General features: G+C 49.5%; 1 protein-coding gene across 1 annotated transcript in view; it reads right to left on the bottom strand.

Annotated features, from left to right (window-relative positions):
* Positions 1-23,576, bottom strand: part of SEMA3E (semaphorin 3E) — a 249,216-nt gene extending 225,640 nt beyond the window's left edge. Inside the window, exon 1 of the mRNA XM_051853020.3 lies at positions 22,905-23,576. Within this exon, the coding sequence (XP_051708980.2) occupies positions 22,905-23,019 (115 nt within the window). The 5' untranslated portion in view covers positions 23,020-23,576. The remainder of the gene's footprint in view (positions 1-22,904) is intronic.
* Positions 23,577-24,304: the final 728 nt, after the last annotated feature.

Here is a 24,304-nt window from a genome sequence, read left to right as displayed (position 1 = left end):
CTCCATCTCCTGGCCAGCATCCCGCCGCTAACGGGACCTGAGCGTTTTCTTTTCCGCGGCACCTGTCGCCCTTCCATCTCCACAGGTAACCCGACGTGGTCCCCCCCACCTCTGTAACCTGACACTCAGCCCTGCCTGGTTCTGAACCGTGAATACAGGACCTGCACGTGTCCTCATGGCTAACATCCACCCCCATGGGTTGCTTTTCAGCTCCTCCACTTGGCAGATGGCAAGGCACGGAGGGGCCAGGGAACAGAATCAACTAAAGATGAGGGGGAAAACTGATGGAAGACGTGGGAGCGTGGTCTGCAGCCCGGACTCTAGAACAGGCTTGGGTGGGCTCTGCTCAGACGGGAGCAGCCTTGGGTGGACGTGGGAGGCCCTGGTGCCCGCGGCGGAAGTCGGGTGTCTCTGTTTAAGGAAAGGGGCCTTCCAGGTGGACGCTGCATGCCACTTGCAAAGGCGTGAAAAGAACGACACTAACAATCTCACTCTGTGTGAGCACCAACGACACTAATGATCTCATTGCAGGAGCACGGTTGTGGTTTTCACCCACAGCACCCACACTTTCCCATCTGAACACGACCACGGGGACCCTGGAGGAATCCCCCGATTGCTGTGCGGGAGCCACGGCACAGGGAACCATCCTCAGTGGAAGCGCCGCGGGGGAGTCACCTTCAACAACACAAGGCACTCATATCTGTTAAACACACGCCAAAGCGAAACACAAACCCTCTCCCCCTCCCGAGGGCTTTCATCTAAATGGAGTTTTGTTCATCAGGAGAGATTTTAAACAATCCTGCTTAAAGTTAGTAAAATGAGTTTACTTGTTAAATGCATGCCCTTGAAATGTTCAGGCCACGCACTCGCTAGCTTGTTGGGGTCCCTTCCAAATCTGTGTTTGTGCAACTTCAATAATTGGGTTCTGTTGGGGGTAAATAGCTCTTGTAAATTATCTGTGTATCTAGTCTCTTAACCTTTTGGCTAATGGAGTATAATACGTACTACAAACACATTTCAAATTTTGGCAGTAACTATGATGAACAATACAGAACTATCTGGATTGTTCCAAAACTTGATCCACCTAGGGCAACTGCTGGTCATGTTATAGCTTCTTTTACATAATAAAAAAATCTCTCTGCATTCCTTTCTTTGGCATGAATAAGAAAATTCTAGATCAAATAAAAATACCAAACACCTTAGAGGTAACCAGCGTGGGCATGGAAGATGCAGAGGAATAATCCTTGAAGTTTAATTTTTACAGAACTCGCAACTGGTCAAACTCCAACCCTTCTTAAAATGATTCTGCTAAGAATAAAAGAACTAGCAAATTGGCTGTAGCCTGTTTACTTGATAATATTTCTTTTTTCTTTTTTTATTTTTAAAGATTTTTGTTTATTTGAGAGGCAGAGTTACAGAGAGAAAGAGGGAGAGAGGGAGAGAGGGAGAGAGAATCTTCCATCTGCTGGTTCACTCCCCAGGTGGCCACAATGGCTGGAGCGGTGTTGATCTGAAGCCAGCAGCCAGGAGCTTCTTCCGGGTCTCCCACATGGGTACAGGGGTCCAAGCACTTGGGCCATCCTCCACCGCTTTCCCAGGCCATAGCAGAGAGTTGGATCGGAAGAGGAGCAACCGGGACAGGAACCAGCGCCCATACAGGATGCCAGTGCTGCAGGCGGAGACTTAGCCTGCTTGGCTACAATGCCAGCCCCTTCTCTTGTTCAACACTTCAACTTTCCCCTAAAACTCCCTTCACACCAGCCTTTGTGCTCAGCCTGCGAGGCCCCCTCCTTGTTCTCTCCGCATCTCAGGTCCTAGGCCACCTTCAAGCCCAGATGCAACCTCACCCCTGCCGAGCCACACTGTCCAACCTCACCCCTGCTGAGCCACACTGTCCAACCTCACCCCCGCCAAGCCACACTGTCCAACCTCATCCCTGCCGGGCCACACTGTCCAACCTCACCCCTGCCGGGCCACACTGTCCAACCTCACCCCCGCCAAGCCACACTGTCCAACCTCACCCCCGCCGGGCCACACTGTCCAACCTCACCCCCGCCGGGCCACACTGTCCAACCTCATCCCTGCCGGGCCACACTGTCCAACCTCACCCCTGCTGGGCCACACTGTCCACACACTGCGACTCACGCTGGTTTACCTGCTTTCTACCGTGCCCTCTCACTTTAGGAAGTGATCTGGTTTATTCCAAAATGCATACCAAGAATTATTGCTTTAGAAAGAAAACATGAAAGTACAAAATGCATTTTAGAATTACAAAATTTTGGGGCTGGTGCTGTGGTGCAGTGGGTTAAACCTCAGCCTGCAGTGCCGGCACCCCACATGGGCACCGGTTCTAGTCCTGGTTGCCCCTCTTCCAGTCCAGCTCTCTGCTGTGGCCTGGGAGGGCAGTGGAGGATGGCCCAAGTGCTTGGGCCCTGCATCCGCATGGGAGACCGGGAAGAAGCACCTGGCTCCTGGCTTCGGCTCAGTGCAGCTCCGGCCGTTGTGGCCATTGGGAAGTGAACCAGCAGACGGAAGACCTCTCTCTCTGTCTCTCATTCTCACTGTCTGTAACTCTACCTCTCAAATAAATAAATAAATAAAAATTTTGTGCCTACAAATTCCTTTGCATTATTTTCCTGTGTTCACTGTTTTGTGTTCCTAGATAGTCTTCAGCTTACAACAATCCTTACGTGTAATCTTTGAGAAGGACCAATTTCCATTTCACATGTGAGGGCTGGTAAATGCCCTGAGGTTAACTGTAAAGGGATGAAAGTGACCCCATCAAGTATTTTTTAACTGTCACAGAGCACACATGGCTTCCCGTTCCTTTACTGGAATTTATAATTCAAATACACTGGTGACTAAGTGATTTTGTGAAGGAAGAAACTGTAAATCACTGTTTGATGGCTTTTAAAAGAGGTCGCTTCATGTACCAGGTCTTACCAAAGATGCTGACGTGGAATTCCCACGAGGATGCAGACAAATTATTCTTTCATAATATGAAAACAGTAATAGCAACCTAAAGTGATAAAGTTTATGGATAACATATTTGTGGATAAGTTTGGAATTATCTGTGCATAATAGACCATTTTATCTCCAGGCTCAGAAAGATGCGTTTGTGCAAGAGAGGACGGCTTTTTTCCGTGTTTCTTACAAGGAACCGAAGAGACCAGTTGGCCGTAGCATAAATCATGCATCCATGTATTTGCTGAGTGCTTACTGTCTGCTAGGTGTTGAGAAGTACCCGTGACACACCGATGAATGACATTTCACTGCTACTCCCCATGAGCTGAACCTAGAGAACTTAACAGATAAACATGGCAAGGCAGCATCATGTTTTTTTCTTTCTTTTTTCTTTGACAGGCAGAGTTAGACAGTGAGAGAGAGAGACAGAGAGAAAAGTCTTCCTTCCATTGGTTCACCCCCCAAATGGCCACTACGGCCAGCGTGCTGCGCCGATCCAAAGCCAGGAGCCAGGTGCTTCTCCTGGTCTCCCACGTGGGTGCAGGGCCCAAGCACCTGGGCCATCCTCCACTGCCCTCCCGGGCCACAGCAGAGAGCTGGCCTGGAAGAGGAGCAACTGGGACAGAACCGGCGCCCCAACTGGGGCTAGAACCTGGAGTACTGGTGCTGCAGGCGGAGGATTAGCCTAGTGAGCCACGGTGCTGGTTTTTTTATTTTTTATTTTTTATTAAGATTTATTTGAAAGACAGAGTTACAGAGAAAAGTAGAGCCAGAGAAGAGAGGTCTTCCGTCCGCTGGTTCACTCCCCAAATGACTGCAACGGCCAGAGCTGAGTTGATCTGAAGCCGGGAGCCAGGAGCTTCCACAAGGTCTCCCACGCAGTGCAGGGGCCCAAAGACCTGAGCCATCTTCCACTGCTTTCCCGGCCATAGCAGAAAGCTGGATTGGAAGTGGAGCAGCTGGGACTCGAACCAGCGCCCATCTGGGATGCCGGCACTGCAGGTGTTGGCTCTACCCACTATGCCACAGCGCCGGCCCCCGCATCGTGAGTTTTACAAAGTGTGACTAGGGTGCCACTGAGCTTGAGGGAAGACTGGGAAAGGCACATCACGTCTGTGTGCAGATGAGCAGATGCTAACGGTAAGCAAAATGGGTAGAGAGGGTGGAGAGAGGACAGAGCCGCATTCCAGGAAGTGCCAGGGGTCAAGGCCTGGAGGCAAGGACAGCTCAACTCTTCTCCAGAATGTCTAAGAGTTTAGCCATACAGGAGATGGCCACTCAACCGGAGGCAGCTAACAAGAATGGAAAAATATCAACAGGGCCTAGATCCTGAAAAGCCTGGGACAGCAGGCCAAGAAACACGCATCTTATCTGAAAGGCAACGTGCATTCTTCCATCACAGAGTTATTCTGGGAGAATGAAATGAGTAGGATTTGCATTTTTAATGAGCCCAGTCCATGGGATCGGTGGATATGTGATCTCAGTCAGGAAACTACTGCATGAAAGCTTCTGGGCCAAAAATACACTCGTGGGGCCAGAGAGAGGCAAACGGGCCCGAGAAACCCTGAGGAAGTGGATTTCATCGGACCTGGTGGGCACCTGCGTTTGCGCCGGTGGTCGAGTTGGTGGTGGAGGAAGGTTGGTAAGAGGAGGATCAGGACCGCTGGCATGCAACCCTCGGAGCCCAGGCAGGTGGGGCAGTGCATGTTCGAATCCCTGAGACGGCACGCACAGGGAAGGGTGCCGTTCGCACGGAGCAAGGGCGGCCGGCTTGCCATTGTGGCCATTTGGGGAGTGAACCAGCAGGTAGAAGACCTCTCTGTCTCTCCCTCTGTCTGTAACTCTGCATCTCAAAAAAATAAAATAAATATTAAAAAAATATTCCAAGAAATAGAAACCTAGCATCATAGTACTCAGTAATTTAAGTAGGCATACAGTGAATGGTTACATAAATGATTTATACATAATTTAATAAATCCTGAGAGAGTCTCCTTTTATATGATGTAAACAGCTCAGAATGGATAGAATGAGATTAGAAGTGAGGAGTTTCCTTTATATTCTATAACACCGTCTGCAGAATGCATGCTGGAAATTTAATGATGAGTGCAAGGCATTACTGTGTGACATTATTTTGTTCACTGGCTTTGATGTATTTACGGAGGTTTACAAATAAAAACTGAAACATATGCCTAAAGCTGACAATAACAATGTGCATAAGACTTGTTTAAAGAAAGTAGGCAGGGGGCAGTTGTCTAGCCTAGTGGTTAGGGCGATAGTTAGATATCTGCATCCTGTATTAGAGCGCTGGTTCAAGTCCCAGCTACTCCACTTCTGATCCAGCTCCCTGCTAATGTGCCTGGGAAGCAGCAGATGAGGGTCCAACCTGTTGCCCGCCACGGAGATCCAGACGGAGCACCTGGCTCCTGGCTTTGGACTGGCCCAGGCCTGGCTGTTGCGCCCATTTGGGGAGTGAACCAGCAGATGGGAGATTCCTCTCTCTGTCACTCTTGCCTCTCAGATAAATAAATACATAACTCTTCAGAAAAATAAAAGCAGTAACATTTTTGCTTTATAAATCTCATGTTTAAGTACATTTAGACTTTGCAATTGTATTTGCTACCATATTCTTAGACTATAGTCGTTCTTTACTAACCTGAGATAATTACTGAATCTAAAGGAACCATTTCACTTCTTAAAGAAAAAGAGGACTTAGTCTGCAGAACAATGTAAGAGAAAGTTTTTATTTTTCCATTTCCTCATACTGGTGAGACTGTCATATGAAATGTAATCAAATAGGTAGCAAAAGATTAGCCCACTCTTTCTCATCAATGCAGATACCTCAGAAGGCAAATATTAAATTCAAATATGCCTGAGTGCACTTGGGAGCAGTCTACTGATAGAAGTGGCAAAAACACTTGGCATAGCAGGCTAAGCCTCCACCTGCAGCAGCAACATCCTATGTGAGCACCGGGTCAAGACCCAGCTGTTCCACTTCCGATCCAGCTCTCTGTGTGGCCTGCGAAGGCCGTGGAGGATGCCCAAGTCCGTGGGCCCCTGCACCTCCATGGGAGACTTGGAAGAAGCTCCTGGCTCCTGGCTTCGGATCGGCCCAGCTTCGGCCATTGCGGCCATCTGGGGAATGAACCAGCAGATGGAAGACCTCTCTCTCTGTCTTTCCCTCTCTCTGTAACTTCACCTTTCAAATAAATAAGTCTTTAAAAAAATAAAATTTGTTAAAAAAACACACTTCAGAGCTTCCTTCTGCAATAAGTGTGATTTATGGCCGAGCGCCTCTGTCAGCGGCGGCGTCTGTGTGAAGGTCCAGGTGTGCGGAATTCCAAACCCTGCCTGTGAGTTATTGTCAGGAGAGCCGTGGACATGGGGGATGCTCCTCTCGACAACGATGCTCTCCTAGGCTTGGACTATGTTCCCCATAGACCAACATTCCCAAGAGGCAGGAGCAGCCGGCAGGCTAGGACCACAGCTAAAGGATGTCTGGTGAGGGTACTCTTACAGCCAAAGCAGAACAGAGAGCTCTGGACAGAACAGAGGCGGCTGCTGCTTTCTTTTTTCTTTTCTTTCTTTCTTTCTTTTTTCTTTTTTTTTTTTTTGAGTCAAAAGAAATGATGAATTTTTTTTTCACATATGAAGTCTCCTAAGGAATTATTTTTCTACAGTTTGCTATTTGACTCACAAAGAGTTAATGAACAAAAAATTCTGAAAAAAATGTCATATGCTTCTTTTTTGTAAAACACAGGACTTTCTACAAAGACCCAGAGAGACTGGCAAATCTACAAAATGACAGAAATTAAAGTTATAAAATTAAGCAATCGCAGCTATGATGGCATTTTAATTCTGCCATTCTGTTGGGGTGACCATTCCAGATTCTCTTGAAATAAAAAATTGTGAAGACATTAAAAAATCCGTTTGTTTTAGCTGTGAAGAAAGACTGTGCTGTGTCTCTTTGTATTGCATAGTTTTACATTAATCTTTCATTTACTATAGTCACATAATTTTATAATATTCTGAAAGAAAACCAGCAATGACATTTATTGGTTTACATTTTCCTTGAGAGCCAAAGGATATATTTATATACCCTAACAAAAAATTTTGTCTTCAATGTGTGTTCAGTGTCTTCCAAATACTGACATTTTACAGGGGGTGCATAAAATGTGCATTCTAAACTCAAAAAATAAAAACAATTTGCACAAGGAATGCAGGTTGTATTGTTTCTAATTAGCCAGGGGACTCCCCCATCAGAGCAGAACTGGTTTGTGAATGAGGGACCCCCACACCCCGAGCTCCTGGCCCCACCAGGTTCCGGGTGCGGGTGCGGAGACAGAGGGCGCTCCCTCTACTGCAAGCAGAGCCCTGTGCCAGCCCCCAGGAGGCTGACAGCCGTCTCAGCACACACAGAAAGGGTGGCCTATTTGTCAAACAAGCTGTGTCAACTCAGGTGGCTTCAATAAGGAGAAGTTGCCGGGTCACCCCAGACCACCCCGGCAGTCCCCTGCTGACCTGCTGGGAGGTCTGGCCCCACAGGAAGGAAGTAGCCAGGGGAGGGTTACTCTTCGCAAAAATCTTAGGAGACAACGGGGATTTCCTTTGCCAGGGAGCGATTTCACTCGCGCTCCAGGAAGACGCACAGATCCGGAGGGCCACGCGTCTGGATGCCTCGGCCACCATGACTCCAGCGTGGCGGGCATCACCAGAATTCCCACCACGGTCAGCGAAGTCCTCCCCTGGGCACAACGCTCCCCAAGCCTTCCCAAGCTGCGGTCCCTACTTAGAGCACCTGGGGTTGGAGGAAGAGACAGCAGACGCCACGTGACCAGCACTGGTCTCAGCCACCGAGTGCGATGACCAGGTCCCCTTCCGCAGGTCCCCCCTCCCTCCTTTCCGTCAAACACCTACAATCAGCAGGTGCCAGGTTCTGAATGCATTAACACTTCTTTCATTTCCTCTTCAGCACAAGCAGTGAGACAGGTGCTACTTAGGATCCACCTGTTCCTGGCAGAGAAAGACAAGGGAGGCACCCAGGACCCCACTACCACGTCTGCTTCTACCACATTTGTTTTCTAAACAGTGCTTAGAACTGGGGGAGCTAAGTGTGCATCACACCCGATGTGCTCCTCTCCAGCAGCCAGGTGCCAGGGAGTGACAGCGCGAGGAGGAAAGCATTTTAGGAAAACCGGGATCTGTTTTCTCAGCGTCCAGGCCGGCAGGAGCGGCTAGAGAATGAAATGAAATAATGAAGTTCGGAATGGGCCCACCCCGAATTATTCAGATGCCAAAGTCAGCCAGTCCCAGCTGTGACGCTCGCTCTGGCTCCATCCTCGGCTCTCGCCGTCTGGGGGGTGTGGGCTGCCGGCTGCAGTGGCAGCTGGGCCTGTTTGTTAAGGGGGAAAAACAGTGAAGACAAAGAGAGATTCTGGTGGCTCAGGGCGTGAACGGGGAGTGGAGGCCGGAGGTGCAGCACGGCGGTGACACACGTGTGCCTAGTGGGGACAGGTCCCTGCACAGGGCTTTGCTGTCAAGCATGGTGTTTTTTTTTTTTTTCCTTTTTTTTCTAGCCAAAGTTAACTCATGGCAATTTTGTACTCGTTTTCTCCCATTAACGGTATTCTGGACTTCCGAAAAGTGAAGCAACGAACCCAAGGTCTGTGCCAACAATGCAGTGGGCATAAATTAGCAGACTAAGGGGATGAACAGCATTGGACTGTTGCTATCTGTTGACTGGAAATGCAGATACGTTGCAGGCAAAATTATGCATCCCAAGGCATACGCTTGTGTTTATTTTACATCTCCTGGAGCCCTTGTCCATCAGAGACACCACTGTGTTTCTGAAGACGGCCGATTCCTGCGTGATTAGTGTGTAGATCTTCCCACTGGGATTGACCCTCTGGCTTTATTTTTTTCTGATTTTCCTCCAATTTTATTCATTCTTAAGCCTTACAGAGCTCCCTTTTTTCCTCTGGTTATGAAAAATTCGTCTAGAATCCTAAAATATATCAGACTTCAGTTTGGGCATACACATTTTGGAGCAAGTTAAAAACATTTGGCAAAAAAATCTGTTAAAAGCAGTGCCCAGTCCGTAACTTTTGTCTCACTTCTGAGAAATATAATGACAAGATATAATTCTGCTCTCCGACATGTAAGTGTAACTGACTTCACTGTAATATTTTTCTTCTTCCTACAGTTACTTAAATATTATTACAGGGGACTTTTGCCTGGAGCATCATACGGAAGCCAGACCATATTAATGTGTGGCAGAGACTGAACACTGCCTCTAATGACGGAGCTGTCACAATATCTTTCGGTGGCTTGTGAGACCCACTCCAGCATTTCACAGTCCTGGTTTTTTCCTTTTAACTTTTTTCTTTCTGGACAAAGTGAAAAGGGAAAGTTCTGCTTCGCATATTAGTGGAAACGGACAATGACACAGATAACTGGGCATCTCAACCACTTAAATTGTAACATTCGACTTCTAAAAGGTTTCCATTTTTTCGTTTTGATCTACATTTTAAATACGAGTGGTGCGGCTATTCTAAGAACGCACCATATGGTTAACTCGAGTTTGTCCATTCTCTACGCTGAGAGCAAGCTCAACCTCCTGGTACTCATTCTAAGCAGTTACCAAGTATTTGTCAGTTAGCATCATCTAAGCAGAAATACGAGTGACACGTGTGTTGTGACAATGTCATGCTTGCAATTTCTTTCCCCTTTCTTGTTTTTTATTTTCCTTGAGATGCGGAAAAATAAGCTGCATTTCATCAATACTGGAGTGGCTTTCAGAAGGACCCATTGGAGAGGCTGCTTAGTGTGGCTGAACCCACAGCGGAGGGGCTGGGTTCAGGTCTCAGGCCTGCTCGGATTCCAGCTCCCAGCCGCTGTGCACCCTGGAGCAGCGGGTGACGGAATGCTGCCACCCGCCCGCGTGGGAGACCCTCACCGAGTCGCCTTCCCGGCTGTGGGGCGGGCGTGTGGGGAGTGAACCAGCCGGCAGGAACTCGCGCTGGCTGTCACTCTCTGCCTCTCAAAACCGTAAATTTTACTTTCCATTATTTCCTCCAACAATTTGCTTAAAAATATTTTTTTTCTTGTTTTGAAGATAGACGAGATGCTATTTTCTGTATATTTACTCAGACAGCTTGACTTTAGTTTGTAAAACTAAAATGGCTAAGGGCTTTCCACTTCCATTATTATGCACTTCTAATACTGCTAAGAATACTTTCTTCCGAACTGTATTTTTGGCATCTCTGTGTATGTCTACAATTTCATGCTAGGTGTACTGTATCTGATTAATTGGTGCCAAAAAGGAAAAAAAAAACTCTTTAAGTTATAGCATTTAAAAATATACTGTGGATTGATTTTAATAAGTTAAGGACATATATAGCAAAACAGTTTTGCAGTTTATAGAGTCAGTAAAATATTAGGAAGATCAACTTTTCATAAATCCTGTCTCAAATAACCTGGGTTAAGAAAAATGTTAAAATACCTTGCATAAACTAAGCACAAAAACTTATAATCACAGCTTTTTCTTCTCATACGTTATTACCAACAGCTACGCTTCTAAAAGGCTGAATATAAAGCAATATGGTTTATTATTCATAAGATGTCATTGCAGGAGAACAAACTGATTAAAAGAAAAAAAAAAACAAACCCAGAACTCTTTCTTTGGGGCAGTTAGGGCATTCCTCAAAAACCAAGATGGTGGGTACACTGCTGTTACTCGGCCACGGCTCTGGCTTTCTTAGCTTTCTGCTTGGTCGAGTTCTCACGCGCCCGTCTCCGGCCTCGTTTCTTCAGAGTGCCTCACTGCGGGGAAGGGAGGTGTTCTGTGGGACGCCGGGAGATCACGGTGGGAAGAGAGGCTGTGTAACACGGGACAACGCTCCTAAGAACGGTCCAGATTCTACCACCCTCTCCTTCCCCTAACAGACAGAGATTTTAATGAACGGCTAATCAACACCTAATGTTAAGGCAGTTCTGGATTCACCTTCAGATTGGGCGAATTCTTCTTGCCTTTGCAGTGCTCCTCTACGCCATCATTTCATTCTCTGCCTTCTCTAAGAGGAACGTATTTTTGGTGGTATCCGACAAAAGAACTGAGATTGGCAATGCTAACGTGGACAGATACAGCAAGTACGTTCTGTACATTGGATGCAGGAGATAAAATATATTTATTAAGCACTTAAATTTCATTAGCGTCTAAGAATTCAGACAATAAAATGCAATGCAACTGTCTTCCAAAGTTTCAAAGCCTGCTTTTAAACTTGCAGTAACCGTGTATTACTCATACAAAGAAAATGAGAATTCCTGACAACCACAGAGAAATGCGGTAATTTAATGTAGCAAGAACAGAGACCACGTACCAGGCTAACTGCGTGCAGCAGTTATGATCACAATGGAATTAAAGTAATTAGGTACCAGGAGACTCGTGCTCCTGGGCGGACACAGGGCATTACGTGTGGTGGGAAGACTGCAGCGAGGCAGGAAGGGTGCGAGGCGCAGTGAGACACGTAGCGGATCTGCCCAGCGTTTCTTGCTCCGGCTCCTCCTGCTCATCTTCCAGACTGAACTCCGGATCTCCATACCTCGTGGCACCCTGTCTTCACGCTCAGTGCATTAAAAAGCCGGCTTTGGCTTTGTCTTGATTCGCGACTCGTCTCCTTTTAGACTACAGCTACGCATCTTGGAAGCAGGGTTGAATAAGGGGTGTGTATGCATTGAACTTTCTATTTTACAATAGCGATCGATATGCAGAGAAGCTGTGGCATCACCATATAAACCCAGAACCAGTTCCTCCTGTTATTGACATGTCACATTAGCGCGGCACATTCACCAGTTAATGGACCAATACCGATACATTATTTATTGACTAAAATCCATACTTTATTCAGATTTCCTTAATTATTTTTTCCCCAATAACCCTTCACAACCCCAGGGTCGTAGCTAGGGTACCACACTGCATTAATGAGACTTTGGTACATTTTTATCCTTAAAACTCAAACCTGACACTCAGAGCGCTGACGAAGCTCAACAAGTACTCACGGAACAAGTGAACGACACAATGAACACATCTGTCCCAAAAAGACACGGAAGCTCTCTGGTCCCTGAGGGAGAGGTGAGGGCGTGCGACAGAGGGAGAGTGGGTGAGATACCTTATCATCGCTACGTCTGGGAGGGGTCCAGGGAGGAAGCATGGGCGGCGTCCTGAGTCACTAAGCCCAGGGGAGGTCAGAGTGTGATGCAAGAGGATGAGCTGATTGGGACATCCCGGCGTCACCGGTCCGGGAGAGATCAAGGTCCGTGGTGACAGAGCGAGGAGACGTGAGACATCCTAACAATTACGTGCAGGAGGGAGTCAGGGTGCGAGACCAGGGCCGAGGGGCGCCTGGCATCTCAGTGTCATCAAGTCCAGCAAAGCTTCCCACCAGGGGATGACTTTTTTTCTCTTTTCTTTTTCACCCCCACCCCTACCCCCCAAGGGGATGATTTTTTAAAATCTTACAAAAAATACTGCTCCACAACTGACCAACACTAGACGTTCTCATGTGAGCTCAATCATGGGGTGATGTGCCACAATTTATATCATAAATAATCACCGAAGATACTTAACACGTGCCAAGTTGGGATCACTACCATACACAACCAGAGGTAATAGGAACGATACTAGCTGCAGAGTGAGAGTATGGTTGGAGTCCTATGAATCCAAGTACATCGAAGACCAACGCTATCATCTGGGCATTTGAATAGATGACCCCTCCTAGGTGATGGACCCGAGAGAGGACACATGATCCTGCAGACCCGATTCACCAGTTCCCAAGGGCGGCTGCCGCTGCCCGCCCGCAGACCACACTCCAGTAGCATTGGCTCAACCTGTTTCCGTCTCCACTCTGCCTCTAGCTTGGCAGAGGGGCAGAAGAAACTCCTCGTAAATCATCCCCTCTGCAACGAGACCCAACCGAGCCTTCCTCCAGGTGAGCGATGGAGCAAAAGCTCTGCCTCTTATGAAAATAAACTCAGAATTTGTAATTTTGTCACTTTGACCATAACATGGAAATTCACTTCAGAAAAAGAAAAAAAAAAAAAAAAAAGCAAACACCCAGGTAGTAGTTACAGGATTTAAAAATGACCTGAAGAATTAATTTTACTCTGTCCACAGGGTCTTATAAAAAATATTTCTTGACCTTATGGAAAGTGTATTTAAGGACAATTACATAAGTTAGAGGCTACCACAAGATATAATCCCATGATGTCATACGTCTACATTGTGACAAACCTAACTTGTCCCCACAGTGATCCTCTGAGGGACACAGTGGTCATTCGTCTTTATAACCACAGGAAGGGAGGCAAAGCAAGACGGGGCTGGAGGAACCAGGTCTCCGCAGCTCCACAGCGGCACCCAGTCTCATATGCTGCATATGCACACCGGGGGCTTCAAGCTGCCAGCTTCCTGTACAACATGCTGTCTCCTGCTAACATTTTCCAAAGGGCTTGGGAGGAATCAGATACACCGGGAGGCCTGGGTCCGGGAGGGACGCTCTGTCTCAGTCTTGGGCAAAGGGCCATCGGGGCGGTAAGCAGCTCTCTGCAACACGGTGAGGCCAGTTCCCATGGGGCCGCAGACCCCCAGGGTCTCCCAGACTCAGAACCGAAAGCGCCCTCGGTGCTGTGGTTTCTTAGAAGGAACTGGGGAGCAGGGAGACTCAGAGGCCCCAGCTGCTGGCTGTCTCCTTCTCTGGGCTGCTGCTCTTTCTGATTCTGGACTTGGTCTCATGATCTAAAAACCACCAGAGAGACCCACTCTGAGCGATGCTGTTCCCTTGTTCTTTCCTGCAAATAAACCCCTCCTCTTGTCCTGGCTTCCCCGAGTGGAAGCCTGAAACCCCAGAAAATGAACCAACACCGCGAGGTACAGATGAGTTCCCATCAGTGACATCCTGGCTGCTGTGTGACTTCGGCTGAGCACCAGACTCGGCTGGCTGGAGGGCTGGGCTCCCCTCTCCCGCTCCAGGGCCGCCATTCCTCTCCTGCACAAACGCCACCATCCCGAGGTGCCCGAGAGCACGGGGTCCCACAGGAAGAACAAGACCCACTGTCTGGCGGCAAGGAAGCGCTTCATGCCATATTGCAGATATTTCCTAAGTCATGGATTTCAATCAATGTTGAATGCCTAATGAATTTCAACATTTTTTCTTAAAAAAATGCAAAGGTCATGTTGTCTTAATATTGAATTAGGCAGCAAAAATGCATGATCTGCTACCAGTATGTCTTCTTTCCACTGTGGGTTTGAGGTGGAGGAGAAATAAGACAGGAGAGGAGGAGAGAGAGGCGAGCTGGAGCCCACCACACCCAGGCGTAGGACGCAGCAGTGATACGAGAAAGGGAGGAGAGCTTGTGGCGCTAACGCAGGGGTGACAAGTGCAGGGACGGGGAGATTCAAGAGGGGAAGGCAGCGCAGATGAGAGACTCCGACTGCTGGGTCAGGCAGCCATCTGGTCACCCCAGCTGCTTCACTCAATACAGTAGGGCGAGCAGAGAGCGGAACAGGCGGAGCGCGCCAGCGCGTCTCCTCGTGTGTGTTTTACTCAAGCAGCCATAAACAGTTGCTCAGGATTCCTTCGTTTCCTTGGTCCCCTTCTCACCCCGCCCCCCAGACTCCCCTTTGAGAAACACAGCTCCTTCTCACCCCCCCCCCCAGACTCCCGTTTGAGAAACACGGCTCGCGAGGCTCTTGTTCTAGCCGACTGCCTGCTCTCTGAACACGGACGCACACCACGCGGTGTCGGGAGCTGCACCTGGCACCAGCTGTCCTACCTGTTCCCCAGGGAAACGCAGACGCCTGTCCCTCACTCCCCCCGCACACCCCCCGCTGAGCCGACAGCTGCCCACAGGACCTGGCTTAGTTTAACTTCAGGCAGAGTGGTCTGGCTTTGGTAACAGTAGTTCGCTTGCATTTCACAAAGCTGGGTCTACAGTCACCATTGTTTGTCGCTGTTTAGTTTGTGGATTCGGACTGTTGTTTCCAAGGTGCCCGCAGATAAAATTTCAGCTCTCCTTAAGTCATGAGCAAAATAACCCTACCGTAACTTTCAAACGCGAGACAGCGAGGTCCCCTGTCCCTTCAAGGCATCTATTCCAATAAGAGCCGGCTCTCGCGAAAGAAAACCTTTGCTGTCAAGCTTAAAGCTTCCAGAAGCGTCTTCCCTCATTTTAAGTTGTAACAATTAGCTCGTGATTGCTTTAGAATAAGAAAGGGAGGCAGTGTAGACGAATTCTCACTGAACCCCCTCTGATTCATTCTGGAATTTAGGAAAAGCTTTCTGAGGCTTGAGCATTCTACCACATTGACTTGCACTGGCTCACGGAATCAAAGTTCTGCATCTTCTGTCACAATGGTTGAGGATGAGAAAGTTCATCTTGGACAACGTGAGTAACTTGTTCACACCGAAGCCAGGTTCGAATCATGCGGCCTCCTCTGAGGCCAGGGTTTCCAGGCCCCTGAAAGCACATTGGGAGAGTGTGACGATACCTGGGCCTACCCGCTTCCTGGCTTCACCGTGCCAGGGCCACGAACTAAATCCTGGAGCAGACCGCGCGGACGGTCCGTAGTTACCAGGGGCAGGTGTGGAAATACACTTCAGAGCGCCAGAAGCCAGGCAAGTTAAAGCCTTTCTCTTTCATTTTTCCATACCAGTCAGGGAGGCCACAATGACAGGGCACTGGCCACGCTGGGGTGGTGGTGGGGATATCCTGAACGAGGCATTAGAACCAGGAAGGCCGAAAACTTCTTGAGTTATCAACTCCCTTGGCGACCACAGGGCCACACGAGGGCCAGGGATCAAGTCCTCAAGGTGCCTGTTCTTTGAAATGATCGCGTAGTTAGAAAAATGCTCTCTCGGCATCAGAGGCTATAACTCTTGGTTTAAAGACGGCATGGACGTCCTTTTCATGCCTACCCAATACCCAGCCTCTAAAACACCCAGTCTGGTCACTAGTCTCCTGATTATGAGCCCAGAGAACGATGCTTAAGGAATACCCACCAGCACAGACAGGTTCTCTTATGCTTCCAATGTTAGATGAAACTATGTGAAAAAAATAACCATCATCTTTTGTATAATTTATAGAGCATTCCTAAGTGTCAGACATTGCAACTACAACTGCTAACAGCGTCGTGGCACTGTTTATTGAAACTAAGAAGCTAAGCTAAATCTCCACTCTCTTTGGGAAACGTTCTAAGTGATAGAATATCAGATCTGGTATATTTCTAACTCTCTGCAAGGCCACTCAGGGGCAGGCGTGCAGGCCGAGTGCCATTTCTGGATCCTGCAGCCCACACTCCAATACAGTGCACACCCAGGTCAAGGCGTGGGCCTTTGCCACTCTCTCACCACCCAGGGAGGATTTCTGTAGATATCACTGAGGAAACAAAATTTACTCCACAGATTGCTAACAATTTCTACCAGTGACAACCAACTTGATGATTTGCTGCTTTATTATATCATCATAGGACTGAGGGGGGCAGTGCCAGCATTGTGGTGTAGCAGGTTAGGCCACCACCTAGCGCACCAGCATCCCATATGGGCACCGGTTCAAGCCCCGGATGTTCCACTTCCAATCCAGCTCCTACTAATGTGCCTGGGAAGGCAGTGGAGGATGGCCCAAGTCCTTGGGCCCCTGTGCCCACATGTAAGACCCGGATAAAGCTCCTGCAGTCATTTGGGTAGTAAATCAGCAGATGGACGCTCTCTCTCTCCCCCTCTGTAACTCTGCCTTTCAAAAAAAATAAATAAATAAAAACACACTGAGAAGTAGTCTCATTCCAGAAAGAAAGAGAGGCCATCCCTCTAAATGACAAATCTCTAAATGATATGGACAGCAAAATTATGACAACCCAAATTTTGGAAAGAATGTTATTATAAAAACTAAGCTGTCACATATTTATTAACCAAGAAGAGGTATTATTTTATGTACAGAATACTGTCATCACCAAAAATTTTCAAAATGGTTTCACAAAGTTTTCAGCTCCAAATCTGCCCAGTTCACTTAAAAATTTCACTGCCTCTTTTTCCTCACCCTGACTTCCTCTTATTTTTCTTCAGGTTTAACATTTTTTTTTTTGACTAATTTTCATTTTATGAGAGAGAGAGAGAGAGAAGGAAGGGAGGGGAAGGGAGGAGAGGGGAAGGATCTCCTGTCCACTGGTTCATCTCCTCAAATGCCCACAATAGTGAGGACTGGGTCAGGCTTAAGCCAGGAGCCTGGAACTCCACCCAGGTCATTCCCCCTGGTGCCAGGGACCCAAGCACTTGGGCGACCACCGGCTGCCTCCCAAGGTGCACGTGAGCAGGGAACTGGTATCGGATGCAGAGCTGAGATTTGAACCCAAGCACTCTGATATGGCATGTGGATGTGCCAAGGGGTGACTTAACCATTCCTCCGTGTGCCAACCTCCTGGCCCTATTTCTAGCCTGGAGAACAATTATCTTCTAATTCTCATTTCTAATAAGCAGCACCTACATTAGAAGCGAATTAACTCTTAGACCCATTCAGGACCTTTCGCATATCCAGGTGCACCAACATGAAGCAGAGGCAATTCTTGTCTGTAGCAAATAAAAAAATTCATGGAATGGTACCATCTACAATCCTTCCATGGAGTCCCTCTACAGAAAGCATATTTTGTATAAAACAAACTCAATCAAATGTATTGCCATTGCTCACATCCTAACCAGTGATGTTTTTCTAATAAAGACTGTTAGTAAATCCACATTGAAACTCTCACTGGTCTCCTTGACGGAGTTCTGGGGCTGTAGGCCAGTGTTGACTCCTGGGTCCTATCTAACCACTCCGTTTATGAATCCTGTCTTATGACCAGTTTTATTTACTAGCTCACAGGGATGTATGACTAATATCACTGATACATACTTAGTTACTGGCTAAGGAACGAAAGCTATGAGATGGGTCAGGAAAAACTGGCTTCGTCACTGCATTGGTTTTTATTTGCTCTACATACAAAATAAATACCACAGCCTCCAGGATGATCAGACTATTATTTAGCATTGTTCTCTTCCAGAATCCAAAGTCTTTTTTCTTTTCTTATAAATGGAAAGAATTCTAAAACATGTGGCATAGGGTGGCTACGTGTAATACATGGATATATGAAGCTTTTATAGCAAAAAAAATATTGGCCATGAACATTGGACATGCACAGATGATGTAACCATCTTCCAAGTTATAACTAAAGGTCAAATGTATGGAAGATGGGATTTGGAGAAAAGTCAGTCGATCAGGATAAACGATACATTCTTATGCTATGTATGACCAACTTCTGTCATAAATAAGTAAGTGCGGGATCCTGGCACTTATTGAAATCTGAATTCGTGCCTTTCCCAAGAGCTCTTCTTCTTAGGACATGTTTCCAACATTCGCGATTTATAATCGGTCCTCAGGCAACATCAGTGACATCATCATTTTAGATCACCAAGTGCATTCAGAGACAATGTTGTTCCGTTTGATTCTCTAAACACATGTATATTAAATCTAAAAAAAAAAAAAGTGGAAAATGCAAGTAAACAAAGATTCCCTATTTTTCAAACTGAGATGCGGGCTCTTCCCTCCATTCCAGGGAGGAGGATTATAGCCAGAGTCGAGACCCCCAACTTCAAACCCCGAGCTCTCTGAACGCTGACAAACCTGCACTGTATTGAATTCTCACATGCAGACATACCGGCACCCTACCACACACTCCGTATGTATGGATATATCTCGATGCTTACATCTACATTTATAATGTCAACGTATTTTCGGCGCACTCCTCGGCCACGGCTGTGCCTTTATTTAACTGTTTCTTCCCCAGACGCGCCAGGAGGGGTTGTCTGCCTCAGCAGCCATCTCCGTGGCTTCCACCATCCCTCCATCCTGTCTGGAACTTGGAACACCTTCTCCACTTGCCAGGCCCCTTGACTGGATTTCTGGGGCTTTCCACGTGCATTGCTTTCTTCTTTGACATGGATCTTGGCTCCTTCGTTTTTATCTCCCTTGAGCTCCATGATCGGGAAGGTGGATTTGGCCTTGCGGGATGGTGAAAGATAAGGAGAAAGCAGCTCTCCGCAGGGAGGAGCTGGCAATCCACCAGGACGCTCCGCCCTGCCTTCTCTTGACAGGTCATGAGGACGGCAGTTCTTATTTAGTCAGTTTACTTGAGAGGCAGAAAGAGAGGTGGGCAGGAGGGGAGGAGGGGAGGTGGGGGCAGAGGAAGGGAGAGAGGGAGGGGAGAGAGGGGGAGACAGAGGAGAGGGGAGGAGAGGGGAGGAGAAGGGAGGAGAAGGGAGGAGAAGGGAGGGAGGGAAAGGAGAGAAAGAACGAACAAATAAGGCTCCCATCCACTGGTTCACTCCCCCAAAAGCCTGCAAGAGCTGGGCCTGTGGCAGGCCAAAGCTGGAAGTTGGAAGCTCAATCCAGATTTCCCTCATGGAGGCTGAGGACCCAACTGACCTGAGCCATTGCCACCACCTCCCATGGCATGAATTAGCAAGAATCTGGGATTTAGGAGCAAAGCCAGAGCCGAGAGGCAGACGCTATGATGTGGGATGTAGGTGTCCATCCGGGGTCTTAACCACTGGGCAAAACAGCCCCCCATAGCTATTTATATATTTTTTTAAAGAAGTACATTGAAAGATTTACTTATTTACTTGCAAGTAGAATGAGAGAGAGATCTTCTTCCATCTGTTGGTTGGCTTCCCAAATGGCCACATCAGCTGCGGCTGGACCAGGCTGAAGCCAGGGTCCCAGCACTGCACCTGGGTCCCCGCCTGGCCGGCAGGGGCTCGCGTCCTGGAGATGTCAGCTGCCGATTTCCCACGTGCATTAGCAGGGAGCTGGATGGGAAGCGTAGCAGTTGGGCCGGGACTGGGGCTGCAAAATGCAGGCTGCCTTTGCAAGCAGCGGCTTATCCCCCTGCACCACCATGTCGGCTCCCCACGGCTACTTTTAAAGGAAACTTTTGGGGCAGAATGTTATAGTTTCGCATTAATCATACCCTCTTCGGCTGAGCTAATTTACCTTCACGTACAACTACTCATAATCTTTCAAATATTTGCCCGATACATTTAACCTCAACACAGACCTTGACCAAAAATTCTTAACAGAGCAGGACGACAGCTTGACATTTTCCTCTTTTCTATGTTTCAATTTTTAGCTCAGTTTATCTTGTAGCTGTAAAGTACATGAAAAGGCAAGAGTCTTATGGCAACAAGAGGAATCCTCTGTCTTTCTAGCCACAAGGCTCGCCCTGAGTTAGCGTATTTTCATCACCCTGGGACAGGGTGGGGATTCAGCGGGAGGAGGCAGAAGGCAGCCTGGGCCCTGTGGGAAGAGGGCAGAGGGGAGATGTGGCCAACGCCACCACCTTTCCACCTCCCCGTCTCTTCTCCAGAACGCGCGACACCCAGAAATGGAGGAGCGTGGAGGAGAGGGGAGGCCAGTTCTCTGGACACTTGTGTCCTGCACATATTGTTACGGCGCTGAGCTCCTGCTCCTTGGCACTTGAACTTTCTCCTTCTCCTTGGGAAGAAGCACGAGGGGCCTGTGTTCCCAAACGCTATCTCGGACGTGGAGGATTCGAGGGAAACGCCTGCCCCTCCCCTATCCGGCACAGAGCCCTGTGATGCAGAGAACCTCTGGACTGAGCTGTCATGCCACCTCCAGGGAGCCCATGCAAGTTGTCTGCTGGCGGGGAGAGGGAGGCGTCAGCCCCCCTGTAGAGGAGCAGAGACACAAACCTGGTGCTCGTATTCTGAACGATTGTGCACTCCCTTCTAGTGTTAAGTGTCCAAGTTCACCCACAACCCCAAAGTCACCACTGAAAACCACGCAAGACGGCAGATTACTGTGAAGTACGTTACTCCCAGCTTTTGGAAACCTCTAACGTGTCTGCGGGCCCAGGTGCAGCGAGGTAAGGGGTGGTTCCCAGGTGTCCTGGGACGGCAGGCCTCGGACTGCACGCCTGCTTCAAGGGGGCTGAGGCACCCGTGGAACACGAAGCACTGGCCGCTTCCGGTGGGCCGTCAGGTGTGGTCTCTCCGCTGCTATTGCTATGTCAATTGCACACCCGAGACCAATCCAGTTTCAGGGAACGCTCTTTCCTGTCTTTGCATGAAAACAAACCTCGTGCATTTCCAGTTGGTTCTGCTAAATCAAAAGGTTAAGGAAGCCAAAGGGAACGCTGGAGGGGCCCGCGGTCTCCACACAGATGCTAGCAGCTCTCCTCCTGCCACCACTCGTCACATCCGTCCCCAGGTGAACACGCACTCAGCAACACTGTCAGGCACAGCATTGTCTTGTGCCACCCCACACACGGTAAGCTCTCCTAAGGCACGTAAACAGAAGATCCCTTGAAAAGCACGGTGGCAGGGACACATGGAAAACCCAGGGCCCTGGGATGACGCCTAGGAGAGAACAGCAGGCGCGGCAGAACGGAGCTCGCCCAGGCTGGCAACTTATCTGTAGAAGACCAACGATGCATTTGCCAAACAATGCTTTCCCCATGCTCCACCCCCGGCATTCCTTTCTGTGCATATCCTATCACCTTCAAGTTTTACATCTAGGAATATTTGACCATGACGGCATGATACATCTCACGATCCATCTGCCGAAGTCAAGACTCGTGCCGACGCTGTGCACCGTATTTCAGATGCTCTAGCAAGTTAGTGCCAATGAGTTTAAGCTTGTTATCCACTCCACCGTGATGCAGAAAATTTAAGAAAATATTCAGTTTATTCTAAAAAGGAGAGATTTCTGAAGTGACTATTTACTGATGACTGTCCAATAAGAGACAAAACCCAGCAAACGCAACCTAGAAAACCGAGGCTGCCCTTTCGGTTTGTCTCGTGGTAAATATCCCACCTACGTGGAGAAAAGGCAAACTTCTGTCCGGCAGGGGCGAGGGGCAGCCGACGACCTTCCAGCAGAAAACTGTTTCCTTGTCTAATCCTCACTGTTGCACCTGTTGTCTCTCTCGCACTGCCTGGTGACAGTAAGAGCTCCTTTCCTGATAATTTATTCCAAATTTCTCCTAAGTCAGCAGAGGCACTTTCTCAGAGCTTGGGTTCTGTTTGCTTGTTTACCCCCAGGAGGAATCACCAACCCTGTTCCTGACTGGTTCCTACTGGTCCTGATGCAAAGCCCAGAGCTCATTTATTTATGAGTGTGTTGTTGCTTTCCAAGACGAAAGAGCAGCATGAAATATTTAAAACACTGTGACAGACAGGTCTTCAGGAAAGCAACATGAATTTACATGCAAAAAACCGATGCTAATGACCACTGAACAATCAAGATAGTCAGTTTACCAGGAGTGCCAGTACGCTCTGCATGCTGTTTAGCCGCGCATTAAAAAAAAAAAAACCTCATCATCCATGCAACCGGAAAGCTAATTTATATTAATTAGTCGTTCTAATTACATGGTGGGCACTTTGTCGTGGTGGCCAGGCAGTCATCTCTCTCGGGAGAAAGGGACTGGTCTCCTCTTCCCCTCCCCACTTGGAAAACCAAAGCAAACCAGGAACACAAACAAATCGCACCCCCATTTCTAAAGCCCTCCCCGATAATCAATTCACGTCGAAACGCCAGCTGCTACCCCGGGCGTGCAGCCGCTCACAACCTGCCGCCTACCTTCTCGCGTCCACCAGAAGAGAACTTCTCATTAATAAAATCTAATATTTACAAGGCTTAAAAAAAATACCACCTCGGAGTGAGCGTGTGATTTCGCACCGTTTCCCGACTTGGCAAGCACGCGCGGTGCTCTCTGGGGGAGTCTGGCACCAGCGTCTCCCAGGTGCACCCTAAGGGTCTCTGATGACCACAACGAGCCCAGGAGAAAAGACTTCAAACTGTGTCCCCCATTTGCTATAGGCAAGAGGGTCTGGAGAGGCACTGACCTTTATGTGACAGACGCAGTCGGGGGTGCGGGGCGTCCGCCGCGTGGCCGCCGGCCCACAGTCCCAGCAGGTGGCCCCCCAGGACCCAGGCGAGGATGCGCGCAGCCCGGGCCATGCCGCCCCGCGCGCCGGGCGAGCCGCGCCGCTCCGCGGGGCAGGTGCGAGTTTTCCTCCGGACTCGGCTGGCGGGCGGCTGGGTGGAAGGCGAACGCGCTGTCACCAGGAGGCGCGGCCCCCCGGTGCCATCGGCCGGGCCGTGTGGACGCGGAGGAGCGCCGCCGCCTCGGGACGGCTGCTGCGGGGCATTCCCGGGAGGGCGTCCGAGCAGGGGTGCAGCGGTGCGGGCGAGGGGCCCCCGGCGCTCGCGCGCGCGCTCCGCAGCGGCTCCTGCTCCGACTTGCCCGGCGGCGCGTTCCCGGTCACCTTTCCCCGGGCTGATTTAACAGCGAGTGGGGCCGCGCCCCGGCAGGGCGCCGTCTGTCAGCGCCCGGGCGCGCAGCAAAGTTCGGGCGGGCGGGCGGGGAGGAGCGCGCCTCGCCGCCTCCGGGCGCCGCGGTCCACGTGCCGCGCTCGCGGCCGCCCCCGCCCCACCTTGCCGGGCGGGGGCGTCCCGGCCCGGGCGGGGAAGGTGCGGCGCGCGCGGGCGACTCCCAGGGGAAGCAACTGGGCTTAGGGACGCTCTCCCGCGGCTCCGGTCCGCCGGCGCCCCGCGGGGGTTCTGGCCCCCACCCGCAGTCGCGACTCCCCCCACCCCCCCACCCAGCACCGTCCCTTTTAACTCTTTGATGGGCGGTGTGTGTGTTCACGCGCCCGGCTGTCTCCTGGCTGTGCCAGGGCCAAGGGGTTTGCTCCGAGGACACCCCTGGACCCGCGGGGAGGCGTCAGTGGCGCTCGTTCCGTTTCGGGGTGATTCTCGCCCCAGCGGGCGGCCGGCACGGGAGGGAGCGGGCCCGGCCGCCTGGCCCCTGGCGGCCAGGCCCCGGAGAACTCGGGGCGCGCCGGTCCCTTAGGGTCCTGGTACGGGGAGGGGGTGGGGGTCACCCTGCTCTCAGCCAAATGCTCTGGAGTTGTCGGCGATGTGTTTAGATGCATAAACTGGCATTTCATGGTTGGGGGTGAAGTGGTAAACCAACGGTGTCGGTTCCAGTATCTTGCCCTTATTCTGTATTTTAATTGCTACCGGCTAAGGAGACTTTTGGAGAATCGACGTTTTGCAGATCACGTTTTTGTCACAAGAAAGAATGCGAGTCGCCCGGGTGCTTTGCGTTAGAGATAATCCCACCTCCTTTCAGGCGTCCTGCACGCCCTCGAAGCGTGATGCGTTCCTGCCCAAGCAGAATATATCTAGCCAAGTGTAAATGTCACTGGGTATTATAAATAATTAGATTTCCAAGGTCCAC

The sequence above is a fragment of the Oryctolagus cuniculus genome, chromosome 16 (genome assembly GCF_051225735.1).
Source record: "Oryctolagus cuniculus isolate XC-2025 breed Fujian yellow rabbit chromosome 16, ASM5122573v1, whole genome shotgun sequence".
Classification (NCBI taxonomy): Eukaryota; Metazoa; Chordata; class Mammalia; order Lagomorpha; family Leporidae; genus Oryctolagus; species Oryctolagus cuniculus.
This window is presented reverse-complemented; position numbering and strand designations above follow the sequence as displayed.